Raw genomic sequence first — 23,981 nt, 5'->3', positions numbered from 1 at the left:
CTAATTGTAATTAATCAGACCTGAAATGGACTGAGAAAGAGGACTAAACCCCAGACTCCTAAATTGCTCACCCAGGGCTTTTTTGTTCCAGGTGTGTTTGTTGCAGCCCAACAGAGCAGATTCCCATTCAGCGCAGAGCTTCTGGACGTGTGATTTCTGCTTCTTGCTCTATGCCCTGGGGGAAGTGTTGACTGCAGCAGACCAGGGCAGTGTCCCTTGGTTGTATCTGGATATTTTCCTATCAAACCCAGTCTCACTCTGGTCTTTCAAGTAATTTTGAAAGGGTCAAAACGTTGCACTGGTTTGGTCCCACCTTTTGGGAGTTGTTTCGGGGTCCTTTGTCCTGTCTCTCTTTAACAGAGCAGCTCTGAGGCCAGCCTGCACTGCTGAACTTCACCGGATGCTGTGACCCACAAAGGCAACTGCATGTCCTAAATCTCCTGTCAAATCCCACTAGAAAACAATGTCATGTCCCTGTCTGTGGTTACAGGTGAGTTCTCCTGTGGGGCTGTTCTGTAGAAGAGCTGATTCTCTGCATGGGACTACAGCGTCGACAGGCTTGTGTAAACCAACAATTTCTAACTGCAAGTTGCATCAGGTTTGTGAATCACAGGATATGAGGGTTTGGAAGGGACCACAAAAGATCATCCACTCCAACCCCACTGCCAGAGCAGGATCACCTGGAGCAGGTCACACAGGAACACATGCAAGTGGGTTTTGCATGTCTCCAGAGAAGACTCCACAACTTCTGTGGGCAGCCTGTTCCAGGGCTCTGTCACCCTCACCATGAAAAAGTTTTTCCTTCCATTTATAGGGAAACTCCTATGCCACAACTTGCACCTGTTGGCTCTTGTCTATCATTGGACATCACTGAGCAGAGCTTAGCTCTCTCCTGACACTTGCCCTTCACATCTTTATCAGCAGTTTTTGTGTTTGTAGGTGCTGCTGCAGCTTGTAACCATCTGACTGTCCACAAGCTGCCCCATCTTCTGTCCCTAGGAAACAAAATGTAGGTGGATAAATTTGGTATCAGCTGGCAGCTGCATTGTCAGGGGCTGGCCTTAGCTGTATTTGGGGACTGCACCCAGGTATCTCAACTGTGGCTGGCTTTTATCTGCGCTGCAGTTTAATCTGGGTCTAGATACCAGTTCAGGAGAGGAAAAGCTCATAGGATATGTTCTTCCAGGCTTGCATTTTGCCTCCTGGGATGAAATGATCTGGAAAATGCCAGCTTTTTGTCCTGCTCTTGCAATGAGGTTATGGGGTCAGTCCAGCCTTGTCAGCTAGTTTAATATCTGCTCTCAGGGAGCTGATTTCCCTTTCAGCATGTAGGTTGTCTGCCAGGCTTTTGTAGAAGTGTCCCCCCTACCCCTGTGCCCTAACCACTGCACCCTAGCCTCTCTGGTTGGATGCCCTGACTAGAACGAGTTGAACCATCCCAACAAGTTTAACAAACCCAAATTATGTTGCAAAACCTGCTGTGCACAGGGTAAGGTTTGAGTTTCCTCCTAAGACCACACTCAGACTTCTGCGGTAAAACCAGAACAGAAGAGGAGCTGCTCTTGATCAGAATAAAAAGGTTTTTCATGCTGGAGACTGGAGCAGGCTCCTTGTAACCCATAGGAGTGGGGAACATGGACTGGGTGCTGCCGGATGGGAAGAAAAGTACCGTGCCTGAACAAAGCTGACGCACTGCCCCCTGCACACAGCAGAGGTGGGGGTTAAGGATCAAATCCCTGCTTCTGAAGCAGTTGGAAGCAGTGGGTTGTCCGCAGAGGATTTAGGAGCAGCTGCGTTTTGAACAACCCGCCCCTGCGCAGCAGTCTCCTCAGGCCGAGGAGATAATGCGAGCTGATAGCAAACCTCCTTTTTTTCTCCCAGCAGGGTGCAAGGCTCCTGCTGGGCAGAGAGAAAACCAAATTCGATTTAGAAATTGTTACTATTTCAGCTTAACAGCAGGGCTGAGGTCAACGCTCGGAAGTGCTTAGAGCTGATTATCTGCCGTGGTGAAGGTGAGAGCTTGGAGTGATCCCTGGGAACCGGCTCCCCTGTGCCAGTGCCACCATGGCAAAATTGCTGGGGACAGCGAGGGGACCTGGCAGTGGGTGGAAGCTGATTCTTCTTGCTTTCACTCTGCCCGTCCCGCTCGGGGTGCCAAGGGAGCGGAAATGCCCACAACACCCTGCGGAGTGGCAGCGGTTAAAGATCCCTCATCCTGTTCCCTGACCAAGGGTTTGGTCCCAAAGCAGCTCGGTGTTGACAAAGGGGGCTTTGCTTCTGCCATGAGCAGGATTTAGGTTTGGGCAGGGCGAAGGGCTGAGTATCCTCCACTGCCAGCAGGTTCTTGTGCCGGGCAGGGGGAAAGCACTGGGTGAGAAGAGTCCTACCTTCTCCCTGCACGGCTCCAGGGCTTTCCAGCCGGTGGCTGGCGCCCGGTGCAGCCGTTGGTGCAGCCGTTGCCTGGGAACAGCAGTTGGAGGCAAACAGAAGCTGGAACTGGTGTGACGGTGAGCGGTGGGAGCTCCAGAGGAGTCCCTCGGGGCAGCGGGAGGACAGGACGTCTGCGGGGGGCACCAAGGCCTGGAAGGGGTTTGGGAATGGCTCTGTAGTGACCCAAGTGAGACCTGTGGGGCCACAGCTGCCCCCAAGCAGCACTTCTCCCTACCAGAGGGAATGTTTTTTTCCCCGGGCCCCCCTTCTCATTCAAGCTTTTTGTGCATTGGCTCAAATCCAGACTGTGAAACCAGAGATAAACCAGCTGCCACCCAGGAGCTGCTTATGGGGACAGTGACAAAAGCTTGTCTGAGGGGAAGTATCTGTGTCCAGCGCGGTGTGCAGGTGTGTGGGAAGGGACCCTGACCTCAGCTGGAGTAACCTGGGCTCTACTGGGCTTGCTTGTGCTCAGTAGGAGTGTGACTGGAGCTGAAGGGGCTCTGGGACCTGTTCCCCAGTTTCACGAGTCCCCTTTCTGGCTGTGCCAAACTCCAGGTCACTGTGCAGCCAAACCCTGGTGGAGGTAAATATATTTCAGAGCATCTTCACATCCCAACTCGATGGATGCTTCATGTGAAGTGACACCAGAGGACCCAACTGGGGGAAGAGCAGGAGTAAACAGTGAGCTGAAGGAGACCTCCCAGGATGGACAGACAGCTCTGGAGATGGCCACACAGCAGGTGAGGGCAGCACTACAGCAAGTCTTGCCTGGCATAACGTCTGTGGGCAGGTCCTGCTGGAAGCAGAGCCGCTAGCTCTGTGCAGTCTCAGGCCAACCATCAGGTGCTGCTGAGCACCTGAGCTGCCTGAGAGACACCTGAGCAGGAGAGCACCTGGCCTTGTCCTGGTGCTGAATGAAACGTTATCTCACCTCCTGTGGAAACAGACACCGTGTCCAAAGGAAGCTTCTTTCTTGCATGAGAGGTCCCTGTGGGAAATCAAGGAGCCCCATGGGAAGAGACAGAAGCTGGTGTGGATCCTAAGAACAAGATGAAATGGCCAGTGCTCAGACTAGAGAAAGTCTTTGTGGGGGCTGCTGCAAGCTCTGACCACCCCCAGGGCTATTGAATACATATGCTGGTGAGGGGCTGAGGAAGGCAGTGGTGGGATTTTTACCCTCACTTTCCATTTGCTTGCTGGGCAGGAGACACTGGCAGCAGAGCTGGGCTTGCTGCAGGGCCTTTAGCAACCATGTCAGTCCCAGGACCCAGTTCCCCTGTTTTTATCTTCAATTTGCCATCACTCCCTCTCCAACCTGAGACCATGAGCCAAACTACAGCAATCAATAACCATTGCATGGGGAAGAGTCAGGGGATGGACAGCCAGACTTTTTGACTTCAAAGGACATATAGGTTAGTGCTGGAGGAGAAACTTGAGCATCTTAGTCCTGGTGACTGGAAGAGGTGCTGGTGTAAGACATGGAATTTTGTGGTGGTGCAAAGAGGGAAAGATTAGACGTTCAGAAACAGAAGCTGCAACTGGTTGGAAAGTTTCCCATAGCACAAATTCATAGGCACTTTAGGAGCTGAGATGTATCCTGATGTTGGAGTCTGCTCTGAAAGTGATGTAGCTTGGAACTGAGATGTGCTGAGCTGCATTTCCATGGGCTGTGGACCAGCCCAGGAATGAGCATCCACCAAACCTCTCTCTCTTTCCAAGGACCCCCTCGCTGCTGCCAAGGAGAAGGAAGACGCACTGGAGGATGCTGGAGCAGATGCACTGTTGTCTCCTTCAGGGATGAAGATCCCAGGCACCTTGACCACCACCTGGGCTGGGAGGCAAGACATGACTGCACTGAGGAATGCCCTGGGAGAAGACACTGCAGCGACAGCACACTTGGAGGATGCTGGTTCCCCTGAACAGCCTCCAGCATTTTCTGATCCTATGGGGGCCTTTTCCAGCCCTTGCTCAGGCCTCAGAGAGCAGGGAACACAGCAGAGGAGTGGGGAGGATGATGGGTGTGATGGCTCTGCCAGCTTGGTATGGGCAGCCATGCCAGGGATGGTCTTTCAGGAGGACAATCAGAGCAGCGTTCACCCCCTTGTGAGTATCAATGGGCATGGTGCCAGTACCTTGTACTCCTGCACAGCTTTCTACCATCACCCCAGAGACTTTTGTGGCTTTTTTGTCCCAGCTTCTAAGTACCAGGGACAAAAGCTCTGCCTCTCACCCACAGAGCTTGTCCTGGGTGTTGGGCTACAACAGCAGCCTGGCAGTGCACAGCCTGATGGACGGGGAAGACCTGGTGCTCCTGTACGTCTCATCCCACACCCTGGTCATCTATGACGTCCTGAAGAACAGGCAGCACCATTTGCAGGTCTGACATGCAGCCCATGTATCTTCTTCCTCTTACCTTTCTCCCAAACTCTCTTCCATCTCCTTTTTCAGTGTCTCATGCTTAGGGCTCCCCTAGAAGTGAATCTAGGAGCAGCCATGCAAAGAGGCCATCACTTTACAGACTTTCTGCTTGGGGAGCTACAGCCAGGGCAAGGCAGGAGAATGGGGTGATGGGCTCAGAAGAGACTGCATCCCATTTTTGGCAGGAGTTGGGCTGGAAGGATGACAGTGGAGGAGGGGAGCTCATGAGCAGAGCAGTTTGATGACTGCTCTGAATATTCACCAGGTCTGGAGCCTCTGTGGCACTTTGCTGCTTCACTTTCCCTAGGGCCACACAAATGTCATTTCTTGCCTGTGCGTAAGTGAAGACAGACGCTGGGTTGCAACCGCCGACCGAGGGCCAGATGCTCTGATCATCGTGTGGGACTCCTTTTCTGGGTAAGCTGACAGGAACATCCTCTTTGGGTATCTCCTGTGTCTGGTAAATCACTTAGGACTGACTCCAGCCTCAGCTGAGAGTGAAACGAGAGAAACATGGGGCTGGGGTAAAGCAGCAAAGGAGCCCAAATGGAGCCAAGGGCTTCATCATCCTTATATCACCCATGCCCACAGGACACTGAGGTGGGACTGAACTCTCCCAGACTAGGCACTTCATGTTCCCAGGCTGTAGCATTGATCTTAAAAGATCACCCATGAGTTGTTTCTCCCAGACATTTACCTGGGAGGAAGGGGTGGCTGTTCCCATGGCAGATCTGGCATTTGCCGGCTCCCTCGCTCCAGGCAGACCAGGGTGGGCTGTGCCACAGATTTTGCCAAGCAATTGCCTCAAACCCCTTTTACTGCCATGCGAGCTCATGAGGACTTTACTCCGCAGGATACCGGTGCACACCATCTTTGAGAGCCATCCCAAGGATGGGGTCGGCGCCATTGCTATTTCTCATGATGCGAAGTATTTGGCAACCGTTAGTGCTGGTACAGTGCAGGTAAAGAAAATACCTCCTCCTAGAATCATAGAACTGCTGAGGTTGGAGGAGACCTTTGAGATCATAAGGTCAACCACTTGCCTTGAGTTTGTAATTCTACCACTGCTGCTAAACTACTACCACTAAACCATGTCCCTAAACACCACATCCACACATCTTTTAAATACCTCTAGGGATGGTGGCCCCACCATTTCCCGGGGCAGCCTGTTCCAATTCTTGGTAATTCTTTCTGTGAATACATTTTTCCTAATAGCCAACCTGAACCTCCTCTGGCACAACTTCAGGCTGTTTCCTCTTGTCCTTGTTTCATGTGAGAACAGACCAACTTTGCTCCAACCTCCTTTCAGGGGGAAGGGAGATGAGGTCTCCCCTCAGCCTCTTCTGAAGACTTAGCAACCCCAGCCACTCCTCATAAGACCTGTGTTCAATGCTCTTTATCAGCTTAGTCACTCTTTGGACATGCTTCAACACCCAGATGTCTTTCTTGTAGTGAGGGGCCCAAAACTGAACCCAGTGTTTGAGGTGTGGTCTCACCAGTTCCTCTCCATAGCCTTGTTGGATAGATCCCTGGAAGTTTTTCCTAGTGCAATAAAGGGGATGGAGAGAGCAGAATGGAGGTGGAGTGGATTTGCACAGTGAGGGCTTTTTAGTCTGAGCTATTGGAAGATAGACCTGGATGTCAATGTTGTGGAGCTGAGAAAATGGATCTTAAGTTGGGATCTAAGCTTCTGACTCCACTGTGCTTTTACTGAAGCAATCTCTGGCATCATTTCCTGAAATTAAGTTCTCCGCTGCTACACCATGCTGGGTTTATCCTGCTCCAGTCTTCTATGCCCCACCAATCCCCTGCAGCTGGAGGGAATGGGGTTCACCTTGTTTCCCCAAGCTCTCAGAAACCCACAAATGTCCTTTGGTTTTCCCTTCTCTACCAGAGAGTTTGTGTTTGGGATTGGACTTCACCCATGGAGAAACCTGTGTGTAGTGCAGAGCTGAAGCCCGAGTTTGGCTATCAGGTGAGTAACTGTGGCTTGAGGGGCTCCGAGGAGTGTGACTGGGCTGGACTGAGCAGCTCTGTCCTCATCTGCTCCCTGCCTGCATCTCCATGCCCTCATCCAGTATGAAACTGCTGTTAGATCCTGGAGATGGGAAACAGGATCATATCCCATCCCTGCTGCACTCCAATGCAGTGGACCATCTCAGGGTTATTAGCACTGCCACTGTGTTGCCTGACAGACATGGGATGTGAAGAGGACCCTGGAGGGATGTCTTCCACTGCAGTCCTGACACCAGCCAGAGCTCGTGGCAGGAAAAGCACTGTGGTTCTGTTGACTTGTCCCCACCCGCAGAGGACAGCTCTGGTGTTTGACAGGGAGTTTGGGCTCTGTTATCAGTTCACAGCAGGTGCTGCAGTAGGTTTTGGACAAAGCAGATGTTCTGCATGAAGGGGTAAGCACAAAGCATTTCTCATCTTGGTATTAATGCAATTCTCACCTTCTGATTTCAGGATTATGTATTTTTTAATCCTCAAAATCCCCACGAATTTGTCAGCAACAGCAAAACCCAGGTGATATTTTACCTGTGGGTAAGTAGGGACATGGGAAGTTGTGTTTCTGGTGCCAGAAGTGTTCCAGAGGGTTGGGAGGTGGAATGGGAGGATGCCCACTAGCAAAGCAGTTTGCCAGTCAGCAGCTTCTGGGAGAGCAGTGGGTGGTGGGAGGGTGTTTAGTGCTTTTTGGAAGTTCTTGGAACCTCCTCGCCCCAGGAGCCCTGTTTCGGCCACCACTGCGTGGTGCCAGTGCCCAGATATGGGGAGGGAACTTGGTGGCACTGCAGAGCATGGTTCCAAAATGCTTGTCATGGATGTTTTCTCTGCTTTCCCCAGGACAAGGAGGGTTTGCATTATGGAGCACCGGTCCTGAACAGCCAGGTGAGTGCAGCAAGGTGAGTGCAGGAGGGGCCACACCATGTCACCTTCCTGGCTTGACTTCTGGCAGCAGCACTGTCCCTTCCCATCCCCTTAAGCAAAACCAGTGGCCATGTCCCCAGCCTGTCCTCCTTGGTCTCCAAAAGGGACAGCCCAGGATTGCCTGAGGGCAAGAGGGGCTCTCTCTTCCACACATGCCCCACATCATCTTCTCCTGGGGCTCTTACATCTGGTGGTCCTGTCATGGGACAGGGAGAGAATGTCACGTGAAGGACCAAGCAGAAACATCTGTGCTTGAGGAGGGATAGCCAGTGCCCAGGATGAATGCTTGGCCTCACCACTCTCTCTGCAGACCTTCCAGAGCATGGTGGGATACTTCAGTCAGTCAGTTTTTCATTTTAACAACTCCCAAGCTCTGACAGCCACCTCGTCCGGGAAGCTGGTGGTGTGGGACACAGTCGGTCACTCCAAGGATCTGAGGGCCAGGCCACGCAGCATGAAGGCCACCAACCTGGTGCCTATACAGAAGGACAGCCTTACAGTGCTCCAGGTGTTTGAGAGGTAACAGAAGGACAGTTTTCAGCAATCACAGTCCTCAGACATCCCAGTCACAGGAATGTCAGAGCTCATGCTGATGAAGCATGGCTGAGTGCTGCTGGTTTAAGTCACTTGGCAGCGTGCGAGGGACAGGGACATTCACGCAGCTGATTTATGAGCCCCTGTCTGGCTTTTTCCAGCAATGAATTTGGCTGAGGGGAGGGAAAAAAAAAAAAGAATAGAAAAAAAGGTTGAAAACTCCTGTTAGTGTGACCCCTAGCCATGCTGGGGTGGCTCAAACACGGGGTTGGCCATAGTCGCTCAGGACTGGGGATGAGTCTTGCTCAGCCTCCTGGCTTTTACCGCCAGAGGGAGCAGACAGCCACCAAACGCCATGACAACCTTGGGGACAGGGCAGAGGACACTGCAGGGTCACGGCAAAACCTGGTGGTTTCTGCTCAGTCCCGGTCTTTTTGCCCGCACATCTGTGCGGGACTATTTCTCATGCACTTGGGCAGAGAAAAGGGAAAGAGATCTGCTTCTGCTCAAGGATGCTACCCAGGAAATACCTGGGAGCTCTCAATGGTGTGTTGATTGAAAGCTTTCCCTTCCTTCCAGCTGCATAGTGACAGGTGATGTGAAAGGTCAGGTCAAATTCTACAACGGGCAGCTGCAGTTCCTCACCTGCTATAGCCACAGTGAAGTGGGTCCCATTCAGTCTATCTCCTTCTCCAGAACCTCTCGTGATGCCTCCCCAGACTGCTCCACCTCCAGCAGCACCAGCAGCCAGCCCTTCATCATCAGGTGAGTGCCCCTTTATAAATCCAGGTTTTCTCCTGCATTTGCCCTACACTTTGAAAGCTGGAGGGATGGTCAACTGAAAGCTTCCCCATGAGCTTCTGCATTTGCTACAGTGGGTTTCAGCCCTTTACTCAGGCTTCAGGTCAGGACAGGGAAGCAGATGAGAAGGGATTGTGCCCCTTTATTTTCCCCTATGCAAATTTTCAGGTTGGGTATTTGTCCCACCTGCCCACCAGAGACAAGCAAGGGGATGTGTCCTGGGCAGACCCTTTTTGCCTACACAGCTCCCAGGCATCTCCCAACAGGTACCAAAACCCAAGCGGGCTCCGGCATGCCTTAAATTCTGAACTCTATGTTCTGCCTTGGTGCAGGTGAGAGAAGCAGGGAGAGGGAGATGATCACCAGGTCCTGGGTGTACAGCTCCTCCGTCACATACCCAGCACACCAGGCCTTGCTAATGCCCAGACTCCGTCTCCTGCTGGGCCCCTTAATCCGCCCCCTAAACCCCTCCTGTGGATGGCTATTTCCAGTTAGATTTTATCATGGCTGGAGAAGCTAATCAGGGCAGTGGTAGTGCAGGGACTGCCCAATGGTGATGGCATCAGTGCTGGGTTACACTGCATTGACTAGGGAATTTGGGACAGTCCCAGCCTGGTCGCTGGCCCCCCTCTGCATGATGTAGCTGTGCCTGAGGATTTATAGGGAGACTGCAGGCCAGATGAAGCTCTTATGTGGCTTGATCCAGCCTGTGAACCATATGTTTGCCACTCCTGTTACAGCCCTCCTGGCAATGCCCATCCTTAGCTGCACGCATTTTCCCAAGAGCTGTCCATGTGGACAGATTCCTTCCCAGCCTGGAGCAGCGCCCTGGGGAACAGGTTGGTTTTCCCTTTTGGGGAAACCCTCTTGTCTCTTCTGTCTTTCTGGGTTGCTGCTGCAGCTTCTGCTGCTTGGGCAGCACAAAAGCAGAAAAGCAAAGGAGAAGCCTTAAGCCTGCTTCTCTCACCAGGCTGCTGGGATCAGGTGTGGCTGAAGAGCCCAGACAGGGCATGCAAGAGGTACAGTGTCCTTCAGTGCCTGGGCTAGATGTGCGTAAACAAATGGCTGTCACAGGCCGGCTGGCAAAGAGGATGCTGTCCCCCCATTCATGTTGCCCACATGGTGCAGCCACACACGTCTGTCTGTGCAGCTCTTAGATCACTGTGTGGTCCTCTCTTGACCCTTTAACTGGCCTAGACTCTGAGGCCTCAGGCAGACTGACAACTCCACATATTTGTTCTGCAACTTCTATTGAGAAGTTTGATCGCACACCACCAGTTCTGCAGTGGGACCTCTTCTCCATGCTACAGTTGGCACAGCTGAGTGACCAGCCAGGCAGCTGTCTGGTCTGTCTGTCTGTGGCATGGGACTGGAACTGTCCTCTGACCTTGTCCATGATAGTGCAGTCAACATGGAGCCACTGACAATGGTGGCACGGAGACAAGTGAAAAGGCTATTCAGAGTATCTTCAATTGCTCATTTGTCTGTCTCACACACCAGTGACTTGCAAATGGCCAAAGCTACCCAGATGTCGTTCATCTTCTGGCTTGCCTACCCAAGTAGAAAATGGAACCAGCTCTGGTGTCTTCCTGTGGAGATTTAACAGGTCATGAATACAAAGTACCACCTGCCTGCCAGGTCAACAAGTGTTTGCATATTGTGTATCACAAAATATAACTGATTGTCCAACTGAGTTGCCAAAAAGAGGCTTGGAGGGACCTGAGCCAGCTAGTCTGATTCATCAAATTCTGTTTCTCTCACACTGAACAGGAACTTTATCCTTTCAACTTCTGATGCAACTGTGCTCCATGTTGCAATAGACAGGACAAACTTTGAAAAAGTCATGGAAGAGACAAAGGAAGCTGTGAATGCCATCGCCTGCCACCCCCGGCAGGCACATGTGGCTGTGGGGAGTCACTGTGGGATGCTGAGGCTGTGGGACTATCAGCAGAACAAGTACCTCGTTAGCAGGATCTTCACTCACACCGGCATCCAGTGCTTGTCCTACGACCCTGAAGGTATCCTGGCCTCACGACCTCCCCACCTGCCAAGCAATGGGCTTCCCAGAAGGAGTGAGCATGGCCTGAGAGTTTTCTGGCATGCCTTGCAGGTTATTTTCTGGCTGTTGGTTGCACTGATGGAAGTGTTTACATCCTCGATGCCATTTCCCTTCTGTCCAGCTGCAAAGAGCTCAAGTTCTCACATGGTCCCGTGACTCATATCAGCTTCTCTCATGATTCAGAGTACCTTGCAACTGCTGTAAGCTTGTTTTTTGCTCTTGGTCCTTTACATGCACTGCTCATGGTGCAGATTCTGGTGGGACTGGGAATTGCTGCCCATCCTGTGAGGCACAGCAGAGCAAGCAGTGTGGAGGACAATTCCCTTCCCTGGGCCTTCGTGACTGAAATGCTTTTCCTGGCTTGAGGAGTCTCTGTAAGCACGCCATCAGTCACAGCCGCTCCACAGACCTGCTGCTGGCAACATCCCATCGCTAGCTTTAGAGACAAGCCTTAGCTCCGCACCCATCTGTAGAAAGGGCTGGAGCAGGGATTTCCTCCTGGCTGATACACGCAAGGAGGGGCTTGGTCCAACATCTTGGTGCAGAAGTATTGAGGCAGCACTGAAGCAGTTTGGCATGCTGTAGCAACTGGTGATGATAGGACAAGGGGCAGTGGCTTTAAACTGAAAGAGGGTAGATTTTGATTAGAAGAAGTTCTTCACTGTGAGGGTGGTGAGGCACTGGAACAGGTTGCCCAGATTGGTGACAGATGCCCCATCTTTAGGATTGTTCAGGGCCAGGCTGAATGGGGTTTTGAGCAACAGTGGAAGGTGTCCCTGCCTGTGGCACAGGTGTCAAACTATATAATCTTTGAGCACCCTTCTGACTCAAACCATTCTATGATTCTGCAGTCTGTACAAAGAAAATGATTCCCCCTTCATGAATAGATGCCAGGGCAGTTTGGCATCTTCCTCGTGATTTCTGTTGAGTCACGGAACTCAATTTAGTCTCCTTTGCTTTGAGAGTGGGGAATGAATTCTAGCTAGCCAGGATGCTCTGCCTTTGGGGGCAGGTGGCCAAATTTGTCTGAGCTGATGTTTTATACTGGCTGTGACTCTGACCCTCCTGGTGAGAGGGCTGAGCTAAGCCCAGAGGAGGGACACAGAGCTGCCTGCTGCCTACCAGAGGATGTGTGTGTGTGGATCATGGCTGGTTGACCTTTGTGCCATCATTCCAGGATGAGAAATACTCAGTGACTGTTTACAAGAGAGTCCTGCAAAATGGGAATGGATGCTGGGAACACCTAGCAGGGCTGCACTCCCACTACAAACCCATCCGGAGCATCCTCTTTGGCATCCAGTTAGGCAGCAATGAGCCCAGGCTCCTGAGCCTTGGGGAGGACCGGCAGCTGGTAGGTTGATGTGAGAATACAATGGGCAGTGAAGCTTTGTGGCTAAATTTGGGGAGTGGACAAGGGCATCGAAGGGAGGCTCAGCCTTTGGTTCTGCAGCTCCTAACCCTTTCCCCAGCAGTTCTGTTACAGGGGATTGTTTCTCAGTGTAGTCTCAGGGCAGATCTGCCCAGGGTTCAGGCAGGGGAGCTGAGGCTCTGCTACTGCAGGCTGCCTTCCATGTCTGCTGCAAGAGATGGTGGATCCATTGAATCTGGAAGGTATAGGGTACTGGCAGACCACATGGGAGTTACTGTGTTTCCTTGTCTTCCCTCTAGGTTGAATATGACCTGAAGTGCAGCAGCAAGGACCACTTGGTGGTCTTGCACAGGGACCGGGTGGAGCAGGCTGCTGTGCCTCTGTGCCTGGCCTGGTACCCACAGCTCAGCAATGAGTCCTTCATCCTTACTGCCAATAACTGCTACAAATTGAAGCTCTACAACACGACAACCAAAATGTGCAGGTAGAGGAGAGATTCAAGCCTACCACTCCCTGGAAGTCTCATCCTTCCTTTGTGTTCTTCTTTGCCTAATGCCTGCCCTACTCCCAGCCATGAGTATGTGTTTGCCCATTCGTGGTGCAGATCTTGGGGTGATTCTAGGTCCACAGTTTGTTCCATCCTTGTGTCCATTAGTGATTCATCTGATAAGGTTGTGGCTGCAGGTGGTTCTTGGTCTGCCCAGCTTGTTGAACTTGATATGCAGCAGTTGGACATCAAATAAGAAAAAAAGAGCCCACATGAGCAAAGCACAAGGACTGAAGGGTCTCTGAGCATTAAACTCCTCTCTTAGCTTCCATGTGGTCCTTTCTGGCCAGGGATTCTGTCCTGTCCTGTCCTCTTAGCCAGCAGTACAAAGCCTTTGCACCCACCATGCTTCCCTGTACCTACCCATCCTTTCAGCCATTCAAAGAGAGAACATATTTTGGATGAATGGATGAGAATGTTGTTTGCCTTTAGAAAGACACTTTTGGGACCAACCTATGGCTCCCCTTTGGAGAAGATACAAATCCTCCCAGCAACAAACACTGCAGACCCCCAGAAACACTATCTGGTGTACACTACAAAGGATAAGGTATGGAGCCCCGTTTGACCCAGCTGTCAACTTGTGGAGTCTCCCACTTGTACAGGTGGTGGTCTCTGGGGAAATGTCACTGCAAATAAAACCATGCCTGGTCCCACCTGAGAGCTGAGCAAGCTCCCAGGAGAAGGATGCAGCCCTCCCCTGGAACCTCTAGCTCTCCCAGGTTTCCTTTTTCTATGCAGGTGGGTTTGCAGATTTTGCCTGTTGATGGCAACCCCCACAAGTCCTCAGCCTTCATTTGCCACCCAGATGGTGTCTCTGACCTTGCCAGCTCCTTCGATGGACGCTACGTCTTTACAGCAGGAGGGGATGACTGCACTGTTATGAAATGGGAGGTCAACATAAAGTGAGTACCATAGGAAGGAGAAAGGAATCTTGTTACAGCTCTCCACAGCTGCTTGGCCAACACAGCTGAAGCAAATGTTCCTTTGCATTTACACTGAGAATGGGGCTTTTGTCCTAAAAGGTCTCTGTTTGTGTGCAGAGGAGTTAATGGCAGGTCTTCCTGCAATTTCTGTGTTGATCCGGGTGTATAGGGCTGTGCCGCACAGGGAGTGTTTCATTGCAGGGCTCTCTGGAGCACAGATTCTTTTGGGGCAGATGACAAAGCTCTGCTGCTTCACTCTTATTCCACAAGACCAGGCAATCTAACCCCACCTGGCAAGGTGGGTCATAGGGTGAATGACAGATCGTAGTGTTCGTGCAAGAAGGAGACCCACCGCTTGCTGAGAGGAGCATGAGTGAAGGCTGGCAGCATCTTTGCTCAACCCTGGAGGCTTCTAGCTCCTGGGCACCTGGACTGCAACTGCATTTATTAATGGCAAAGATACATGCCCTGTGTTCACTTCAGTATTTACAGACAGCTCAGCATAATGGGCATGTGCCATGCTAGGGATGGTGGCATGGCAGTGGGGTCAGCCTAGATTGCAACAGACCTGTCAGGTCCCAGGCAGCTCTGTGGGGTGGCAGCTGGAACAGGAGTAACACAATTTTGGGGAGGCTTTGCTCCCCTTTATATAATGTAGCCATATAGTCCACAGAGAGGATGAGACCAACAGACCTTGCAGGCAGTGACCACGGTGCCTATAAAATATTCCAGTCTAGGAAATGGTCCCCAAATGGTGGGAAGTTGAGCAGAGGATTTTTGGGTCCTTGCGAGGGCCTGGCCTGTGTGATGTCGGATTGTCAGGGTTAGACACAGGATCAGAGGAGCTGCACTGGCTGCAGGAGGAGCATACAGGGTGGCTGGTAATACAAAAGTGTCTGCTCTCCAAATGGGATAGCCCAGCATTTACTAGGAAATCCCCCCTGCATTTGAAGACTGGATTTAGGACAAGCCACCTTAATCCTGTAAAGCTTTGCTTACATGACTAAATGGTCTGCAGTGAATGGGATAGCTGGAGGAGTGAAGGCTGCTTTTGCAAATGAGGATTTCCAGGCTCTGGCCCAGAGCGCTGACAATAAATCTTGCCAGGTTTCTTCTGCCTTTCTCTGCAAGTGTGCCATTGCCCTCTGCCAGCTCCCTCAGGCAGCAGTGCCAGCCGTGTGCTGCTTCATGGCAGGCGGGTAAGGTGGCAAAGGCAGGATATATATTTTGTTTTCTTTGCATGTCAAGGACCAAAGCCACTCGTTGCAATGCACATGCAGGGCAGAGGGCTCTCTGCTCGTGAGAGTGGCTGCGGACACCTGGTAGATGCACATGTACATCAAAAGGAAGCTGTGGAAGTGCCAGGCCATCACGGAGTGACTTCACTTTCACATTTCAAGGACTGCAAAGGGCGCTTAACTTGTGCCAGAGCTAGAAAAGATAGCCTGGTATTGTCTCTGTTGGTCTGTGGCTGGGGTATTTTATTCTGCATGCCACCCTTCTAGCACAGAGCACATCATCTGATTTCTGACAGATCAACCCCACCAGAGCTGGCTTTTTGCCCTCTCTCCTATTTTTGCCTTTTGGAGCACATCTGTGCTCCTCACCTTCCTAGGACAAAGGCTTTGTGGTTAGGACACGCACTGGTCCTGCCTAAAACATTTCTTGCAGGTACTGTTTGCTCAAAGGAAAGCCCAAAGGGTGCTGAGCCAGCTCACCTTCATGTGCCAGAACAAAGGAAGCCTGGGTGGAAAAGCAAAGGGCTTATTTATTTTCTTTTCCACTTTGTGTGGCTTAAGCAGTCAGGGGTCAGAGTAAGCAACATTTTAAGGAAGGCATTAGAATATAAATGATCCTTCTTTATAATGGTTGGCCAAGGTCCAGGCAATGTTGAATTTCTATGTAATTTGTTTTCAGAGCGAAGCTCTTGATGAGCTAATTATCATTTTATTGCCGCTTCTGGCGTCTTGTGCATCTCCACTGTGTTTAATACCCAACTAACTTAATTATGAAAAAAGCATGAAGCTTGCAAAAAAAAACCCCAACCAACCAACAACCCAGTGGAAGCAGTGCTAGAGAGGTCTGCATGAAAGCTGCAGCCTCGCTGCCAGGCATGGGGTGTGATGTGGCAATGTTACTCCATGATCGTGCTACCAGGCTTGGTTTCCTCTTTCATCTGCACAAACTGAACAGATTCTTTTGGCTCCAACTTGCTTATGAAATTGAAACAAAGAGGTGGCACTACCAGGCTTGGTTTCCTCTTTCATCTGCACAAACTGAACAGATTCTTTTGGCTCCAACTTGCCTATGAAATTGAAACAAAGAGGTGGCACTGAGATGCTTTCAGTTTGACGTAGGCTGCACCTGCGATGCAGTCACCCGCCACAGTGAAGGAAGTAGGGTAATGGATCGCACTGAGTTATTGGGGAAGAATGTGTTAGATCAGGGAATGGGGAGCTTAGGTTTGTGTGGTTTACTGCAAAGACCAAGCCCCAGCCCTCTCTGCATGTTCAAAATGCTGATCTGGCTAATTCATCTCCCTCAATGTCTCTATAAGGAAGCAGAAAAGCTAAATGCCAGACACCAAGCTCAAGTCCATGGAAAAGCTCCTGGCTCCCAGCCCTGTGCTCATTCCAATAAACAAGAGGACCATTCACTAATAATTATTTCCCACACTGTGCTATTGTATGTAAAACCTGGGTATGAAATATGCTGTAGAACTGCAGGCTGGTGATAAAATAGCATATGGCTCAGGGCAGTGCTTTCCACAATTCTGAGGCACGAGGATTTTATTTATTTATTGAAAGTGTCTGTGAACAGTGTCTAGAGAGGGAAACGTGAAATCTCTCCTCACATGAACCCTTCTTGTACCATCTTTTCCCTGCTTCTGCCAGTGCCTTGGATGCCACTGCTTCCCTGGGTGGGGAGGGCTTGATCCCATTCTACAACCTCCTGGATGGCGGCAGAGAAGGTGAATTCTTCAAGGTAATTATGCTCACCGTGAATACTGTCTGGCAACATCTGGCTGGAGTTTAAAATTCATTTATCCAGACCTGACATTGCTGTGTATTTCTGTCCAGCTTGCCTTTAATAGCAATCTCATTGATGTGTCTGTTAGTAAATCTTAAAAGGAGCTTTATCTTTTGTGCCTGCTGGTAACTGAACTTTGCAGTATTTTGTTTGAATCCCTTGCAGGAGCTGGAAGACTATTTTTACTACATGCAGCTGCGCAGCCATGGTATCGATACACTAGAGACTAGAGAGGTGTCAACACATATTCCCTTGGAGGAAATGCCTTCTGTCATGAGAGCAATGGGATTTTATCCATCAGAGGAAAAGGTTTGGTAGTTGTTTTTATTGTTATTAAAAGAAGAAACAACAAGACTGATTGCATTTACCATGTGTCATGATGGCCAGATTCTGAGCATTGTTCTGCCGGAGTGTCTCCAGAGTGTATTTGCTGGCTTTAAGTGTGTGTAATCTGCCCTGCAGCCTGGTTGTGGTCAGAAACTGGCAGCAAATTCCTCAAAAAGTAATGATTTTTTCTTAAAGAGTTGGACAACTGCAAGGGCAGACCAAGCAAACCTGGAGCGTGATGGTTCAGAAGTGTTCAACAAAAGATGATCTCAGGGTCTTTTGGAAGTTGAGTGCTCTGCCACCACTGCAGAGCTAGGTTTCTTCAGAAGGTGAACTGGGAAAGTTGAGGAATAAGTCTTCCCTTGGCTCCCAAGGACAGCAGCCTCCAGCTCTCCTAAATCTATAAGCTAAGGTACCTTGTGTGCAGGCAGTGATGTTCTTTGGTCTCTCTGTGATTCCTGCTAGTGGTTGAGCTGCTTTGCACACACCATAAGGTTGGTGGGCCATGGGCTGAGTCCCTCCAGGTCAGATGGAGAGTCAACTAGAGGATCCTATATGTGTCACCAGCATGGGTGGGCATGTCTAGCTCCATACAATCTCTTGTTTGGATACTGACAGAGCCTCTTTTTCTTGTTCTGCCTGTGAATGCTGAAAGAATGATTTTAGATGGAGACAGCAGCTTTTATTCCTACAGAACTTAAAGCTCTTTCATAACTGATAGACTCTGCAGAAGCTCTCTCTGAGCTTGCTTTTCAGGTTGCAGCAGTGCAGCTTCCTATCAAACATTTCTCAAGAGCTTTTTAGCTTCAAATTTTACAACAGAGAAAGAAAACTGATTTAATAAGGGTGCTGCTTCTTCCCCTTTTGTCACTGTTCCTACAAGGCAGTTTGTATTGTACACAAACCTCATTTGTAATGTTGTAACCTGGCAAAAGGGTAATTAAAGCACATACCAAAAGAATAAATAAATAATTGAATCTGAAGCAAGGAGATTTAAATAATGACCTCTTTGCACCAGCTACAGCCCTTCAACACAGGAGGGGTTCTCCCGAGGGAAGCAGTACCTTGCTGTGCTCCCTTCATCTTTCTGCGGGGGAGGCTGCACTCATCTCTGCCGTTGCACAGGAACCCCACAGGCTGCTGCGATGGTGCTGTGAGTCAGTGCCACCCCATCTGCCCAGCCACACTCTCTGCCAGGAGAGACAGCAGATGGGAGGCAGGACCTTTTGCCACAGCCACCACCTTACATACTTGCTTTGGAGCCCCAGCAACCTGCAAATGTTTGTGTGAACCAGTACTGCTTTACCCTTGTGTCAAGCTGTGGTGTTATCCCCTTGTACTTTGTTAGATCTTTTCCTTGGGTTATTACATTTTCACCTCCTGGGAACAGAGAGATGATATTCCCCTGGGAAATGTCTCTGGAAGAATAACTGTTAACCCCCCCTGCCCCAAATCAAAATGAAAACAGCGTTGCAGGCATGGAAATAGAGGTGCTAAGCTGTTGTGAAACCAGGCAACCTACGATCTGCTTCTTGAAGCAGCAGGACAGTATTAAAAGCCACAGAGAAAGTTTATCTCTCTCTAGAGTATTTTTTAATACAGGAAAAGCAGGAGGGAGAACAGGTAGCTTGGACAGTCCAGCAAAGCTTTTGGGAATTGGTGGCTTTCTTTTGTAGTTCAGTGGGACTGAAATAAAACCTAATCCCAGATCAGCCAGAGCTGAGTGAAAATGACTGCTCTTGCCTGGCATGACATTTGCTAAACGAAAAACCTAAGGCTGAGATTTCCCTCTTTCCTGGGTTTCATTCAGTGGAAAAACTTGTGACACAAGGACAAAGGCCCAAGGCTGAATGCAAAGTCCTCCCCAGGGAGATCTTGCATCAGCTTTCCGTCCCAGGGAGTTGTAGGCTTGGTACATGATGGCACAAGGAATTCTCTCAGCATTTCTCTGCTGCTCTTGTATCTTCAGAGGGGCTGTCTCTGGGAGCACGAGTACAATGAAGGCATGGAGCAGATCCTGCCTTTTGGACACACATCTGCACAGCTGCTTAGAAGTCTGACTCACAGCACCAGACTTCAGGAAAACCACTGGTATCCAGCACAGCCAGTGCTTGTCTGTTTGCCTGAGAGTGATCCATCTGTGCAGGATGTCAGTCGCACTGAGCAGATTTCAGACTTGGGTTGTGCAGTGGCAGTGCTTCACCAGACACACACTGGATCCTCTGCTGGGTAGGGTGTGTACAGACTGTGTGCAGCCTGGTTACATGAGGACTCTCATGCATGTACTTTTGTAGCAGGGTGCTGTATTTACTGGTTTGTGGTTTGCCTGCTTGGCTGTCCCCAGAGTGGAGACACAGCTGTGATGAAGGTACTGGCAACAGCTGCAAAATCACCAAGCGCCTACTGTAAGAAAACAGAGAAAATCCCAAATAACTACGTATCTGTTACCCTCATCTTTGCCTAGTATCATCGCAACAGCAAGTGTGTAACTGTTAGTCATGTCCTCAGCTTGTTACTGGGATACAGCCATGGCATCTGTGGTACCAGTATGGGCACCTTCATGGCACATTGGCATGCATGAGATGGGAAACTGTCCTGATGCTCTTCAAAAACAAGCCGTGTAACACTCTGTCTTGCCTTGATCTTTAGATTGAAGAAATGATAAATGAAGTGAAATTCAGCAAGTATGTGGATACTGGAGAACAAGTGACAAAAATCAATTTAGAGGATTTTATCAAACTTTATATAAATCATCGACCTGTGTTCGGCTTGTCAATGACAGAAATCCAACAAGCGTTTCAGGTTCTTGGTTATGATAATGAGAACGGGGACAAAGTTATTGACAGAGGAGACTTACTGTTGCTGCTTCAGCTCAGAGGTGAGTTATTTCTTTCCTAATATTAGTTTTATGCTTGCTGGTTCTGCTTTCCATTTCAGAGTATACTCACTGCGGCAAAAAATTAATCTGGAACTATAGCCTGGTAAGGAGGGCAGGCGTGTGGAGCCACCTGTCTTAAGATTTTAAATTGAATAATCACATCTATCATCTCAGCTGCACTTCCTGTACTGCTCTGGAAATCTCTGCTGGCCTGAGGTACCTTGTCTGTCAAATGATGAGTATGGATCTTGGCAAACTGTAGCCTGCCTCCAGTATAGCCTTGTTGGAATCATTGTTCTCTCTTCCAGTCACAAAGTCTCCAGAAAGGTGGTATGAAACTGAAAGAGAGAGGGATGAGAAAGGAGGAGCGAAATTGGTCAGTCCTGGACTGAATCTATGTGTAAAAGACTGAAAAGAAGAGATAGTTTAGTTCAGCTGAACCAAGGACAACACTGTAAAGATGTGTATAAATACGCTTACAGCAAATGCTGTCGAAAAGTTAAAAACAAACTTGTGCTGTCTTGCTCCTGCTGTTAGCTTGTACATTTAGTGCAGCTAAGAGTTAAAAATGGTAAAGGGAAATACTGTTTTACATCATTGCCTGCTAAAAACACCTTCCCACAAAGCTCCTTGGAAACAAAGGATTCACCCAGTGTGAGAAAGGTTAGTTATTTGTATGGATGGTGTGGATGTCCATAAATAGCTACAGTGGATAGAACAGTTTCATAACAGATCTATAACCTTGTGCTTCAGGGCGTGAGCCAACCACTAACTGGCAACAAGTGCTATGTCCAGGTTATTCCAAGACACTATATCGAGACTTTCCTGCACTTTTCTGTGTGGAAATGGGTGCAGCCGTGAACATGGAGCTGCGCAGACTGTGGTTAGCTCTGTGCCAGGAATTTTGTGGTGGGAGTAGGAGCTCAAGCCCTTGCAGGTGCAGTGTAGCCTGAAGAGCTGTCTGTATCAGATTTTCTCCCTTTGGTAAATATTTTTGCCCCAAATGCAATACGCATGAACAATTGTCCTCAGGATCAATGTTTTCCTGGGCTGGGATCATGTGTTTTGATTCATGATGTGTATTTATCTCAGAGAAACAGAATCTTCTTTCCAACTCCTCTTTTGTTTGGACACTACTTGTGTTTGAATTGCCTTCTATTTTTTTTGTGTGTCAATGACACCACACTCCACGAGGCTGGTGTTGTTTTGGTGTGTACAGGAGAGCGTATGACAGAGGATGAGCTGGCACAGTGTCTGACCACCCTACTGGGCAGGTGTCCTGGGGGAGGAGGATCCAAACCAGATGCCTATGATCCCTCAGGTACTGGATTAACATTCCACACGGTACAGCAGCAGGATTGCTTCAGTTCCCATACAGAATAATTTAAATTGCAAACCCATTACCCTGTTAGACTGAGAGCTGTCAAAACTGCTCAGACAGGATTGCAAAACTACTCATGGAGCAGTAGATGTCCTTCGTCCATGCAGCAATCACATGCGTGTAGCTGAAAACAAATGGACAGTGAAATCTAACTGGGACCTGACAAGATTATACTAGAATTGAAATTGGAAATACACAGGGGAAGGTTTACATGGCAAAGTCCACAGCAAAAAGGAATTCTGCAATATGGAAATGACAGTGTTGATTTCATCCAGGCAGCAATGCCCATTGTGATGGAGCTGTTCATGATCACATTTGTCTACAATTTATGTCCCAATCCACACTAGTCTAGAACAGAAAATTACAGCACTGAGTTCAGTGAAGTGGCATTACCCATTGTGTCTGGAACTGCTGAGAATTGCCACATTCTTTTGTAAAATTCATGTCCCAGGCCACACCAATCCAGAACAACGTCTGGTTAGGGCTGTTGACAACAGCTATGTGCAGTGAAGGTGCAGCTCCTGGAGTCACATTGCAAAGTGCCTTTGAAATTCTTGGTATCCTAAAATCACATCAGATTGCCAGAGTATAAAAGTTGGCCCCTTGACCCTTCTGAGGCAGGGATCTACTGCAAGGTGAGCCTCACAGCCTCTATCCTTGATATGAACATATCAACTATTAAGCTAGTAAACCAACACTTTTTCATTATTACTTTATCCAGCTTTAAAAGCATGCCATCTAGTTACTGCTCTTTATAAATGTTCCTGATCTGGAAAGCTGTTTTTACACTGCTGTTGTGTGTTTTGTGTTATTGTTACTGCTCTCCAGGTGCAGCTGCTTTGATTGAAGAAGAAATTCCAGCAGAAATCACAGCAGAGATATTCACTGCTGACATTCTCAGCTTACCTGTTGCTGAAAAAAAGAAGAGATGAATCTTAGTGGCAGCTGTGTCTTGGCAAATCAAAGTTTTCTTCTGGTTCCTACTTTTCAGACTCTTCAAATATCTGCAAAATGTTGTGTTTATCAAAAAGATCTGAGTTTCATGTTAATCAGACCCTAGAATAAGACCCTATAGGGTTCAGCACATGCAACAAACCTATGTAAGGAAACACTGGGGTGGCTACAAAGAATGAAGCTGTAGCTGCTGTAGAGTCTTCTTAGGGTGGCCTCCTCATCCTTGGTTGTATCTTTCCTAAAATTCATTTGGGGGGTTCATGTTGAGTTTCCTAACATTCAGACAGTATTTATTTGTGAAACCTGACAGCAAGAGAGCAATGTAAAATACATTAATAAATGTGGTGTACAAAATTCTTATAGAATCATAGACCCATTAAGGTTGGAAAAGACCTCTAAGATCATCAAGTCTGACCTCCTATCTAATACCTCTATGACCACTAGACCATATCCTGAAGTGCTGCAGCTACTAAATTTTTGTTTTTACACCTCCAGGGATGGTGACTCTACCACTTCCCTGGGCAGCCTGTTCCAATGTCTGACCACTCTTTCAGTAAAGAAATTCTTACTAATATCCAACCTAAGCCTCCCCTGATGCGGCTTGAAGACATTACCTCTTGTCCTGTTATCAGTTACTTGAGAGAAGAGGCAAAGACTGCTCTTTGTGAATGGACTCAAGACCATCTTGTCTTCTACATTTTTGACTTTTCCTGTACTTGATAGATGTTCACTACAAGATTTGAGCTGGCAAGTAAAACAGGCAGAAGAAATCAGACTTTTTAATAGCTGTGGTTTATGTCACTTACTTTTTTTAAAGAAAGGTAGAAAGTAAAAAACACTGCTGACAGTCCTTCTTACTGTAGCCTGAAGGTGTTAAGTGACAATTCAAGAAGGACATTGAGACTCTTGAATGTGTCCAGAGAAGGGTAGTGAGGCTGGGGAGAGGCCTCGAGCACAGCCCTATGAGGAGAGGCTGAGGGAGCTGGGGTTGCTTAGCCTGGAGAAGAGGAGGCTCAGGGGAGACCTTCTTGCTCTCTACAGCTACCTGAAGGGAGGTTGTAGCCAGGTGGGGGTTGGTCTCTTCTCCCAGGCAACCAGCACCAGAACAAGAAGACACAGTCTCAAGCTGTGCCAGGGGAAGTTTAGGCTGGAGGTGAGGAGAAAGTTCTTCCCAGAGAGAGTTGTTAGCCATTGGAATGTGCTGCCCAGGGAGGTGGTGGAGTCACCATCCCTGGAGGCGTTCAAAAGGGATTGGATGTGGCACTTGGTGCCATGGTTTAGTAGTCATGAGGTGTTGGGTGATAGGTTGGACTTGATGATCTTTGAGGTCTTTTCCAACCATATTGTTTCTATGATTCTACTACAACCTCCTTTCAGGTAACTGTAGAAAGCAGTAAGT

At 49.1% G+C, this 23,981-nt stretch overlaps 1 protein-coding gene across 1 annotated transcript; it reads left to right on the top strand.

The window, feature by feature from the left end:
- Positions 1–3,015: 3,015 nt before the first annotated feature.
- On the top strand, positions 3,016–23,734 carry CFAP251 (cilia and flagella associated protein 251). The gene is made up of 21 exons (XM_068163271.1): positions 3,016–3,173; positions 4,153–4,536; positions 4,670–4,810; positions 5,159–5,268; positions 5,705–5,813; positions 6,746–6,826; positions 7,318–7,395; positions 7,696–7,740; positions 8,090–8,298; positions 8,893–9,078; positions 10,885–11,132; positions 11,225–11,373; positions 12,351–12,524; positions 12,842–13,026; positions 13,522–13,636; positions 13,828–13,991; positions 16,907–16,997; positions 17,208–17,351; positions 20,019–20,247; positions 21,467–21,568; positions 22,457–23,734. Exons 1-21 carry the CDS (start codon positions 3,054–3,056, stop codon positions 22,558–22,560), a joined length of 3,168 nt encoding a protein of 1,055 aa, XP_068019372.1. The 5' UTR covers positions 3,016–3,053; the 3' UTR covers positions 22,561–23,734.
- The last annotated feature ends 247 nt before the right edge of the window (positions 23,735–23,981 follow it).

The sequence above is a fragment of the Melanerpes formicivorus genome, unplaced genomic scaffold (assembly GCF_026170545.1).
Source record: "Melanerpes formicivorus ecotype bairdi unplaced genomic scaffold, bMelFor1.0.p_v2 SCAF_72, whole genome shotgun sequence".
Taxonomy (NCBI): Eukaryota; Metazoa; Chordata; class Aves; order Piciformes; family Picidae; genus Melanerpes; species Melanerpes formicivorus.
This window is presented reverse-complemented; position numbering and strand designations above follow the sequence as displayed.

Bases quoted from the DNA above. Each gene is read 5' to 3' on its own strand.
- CFAP251 (XM_068163271.1), top strand. From the start codon at position 3,054: ATGGATGCTTCATGTGAAGTGACACCAGAGGACCCAACTGGGGGAAGA. The intron at 12,525-12,841 runs GTAGGTTGATGT...TCTTCCCTCTAG, and splicing joins TTGGGGAGGACCGGCAGCTG to GTTGAATATGACCTGAAGTG. The intron at 13,027-13,521 runs GTAGAGGAGAGA...GTTTGCCTTTAG, and splicing joins ACGACAACCAAAATGTGCAG to AAAGACACTTTTGGGACCAA.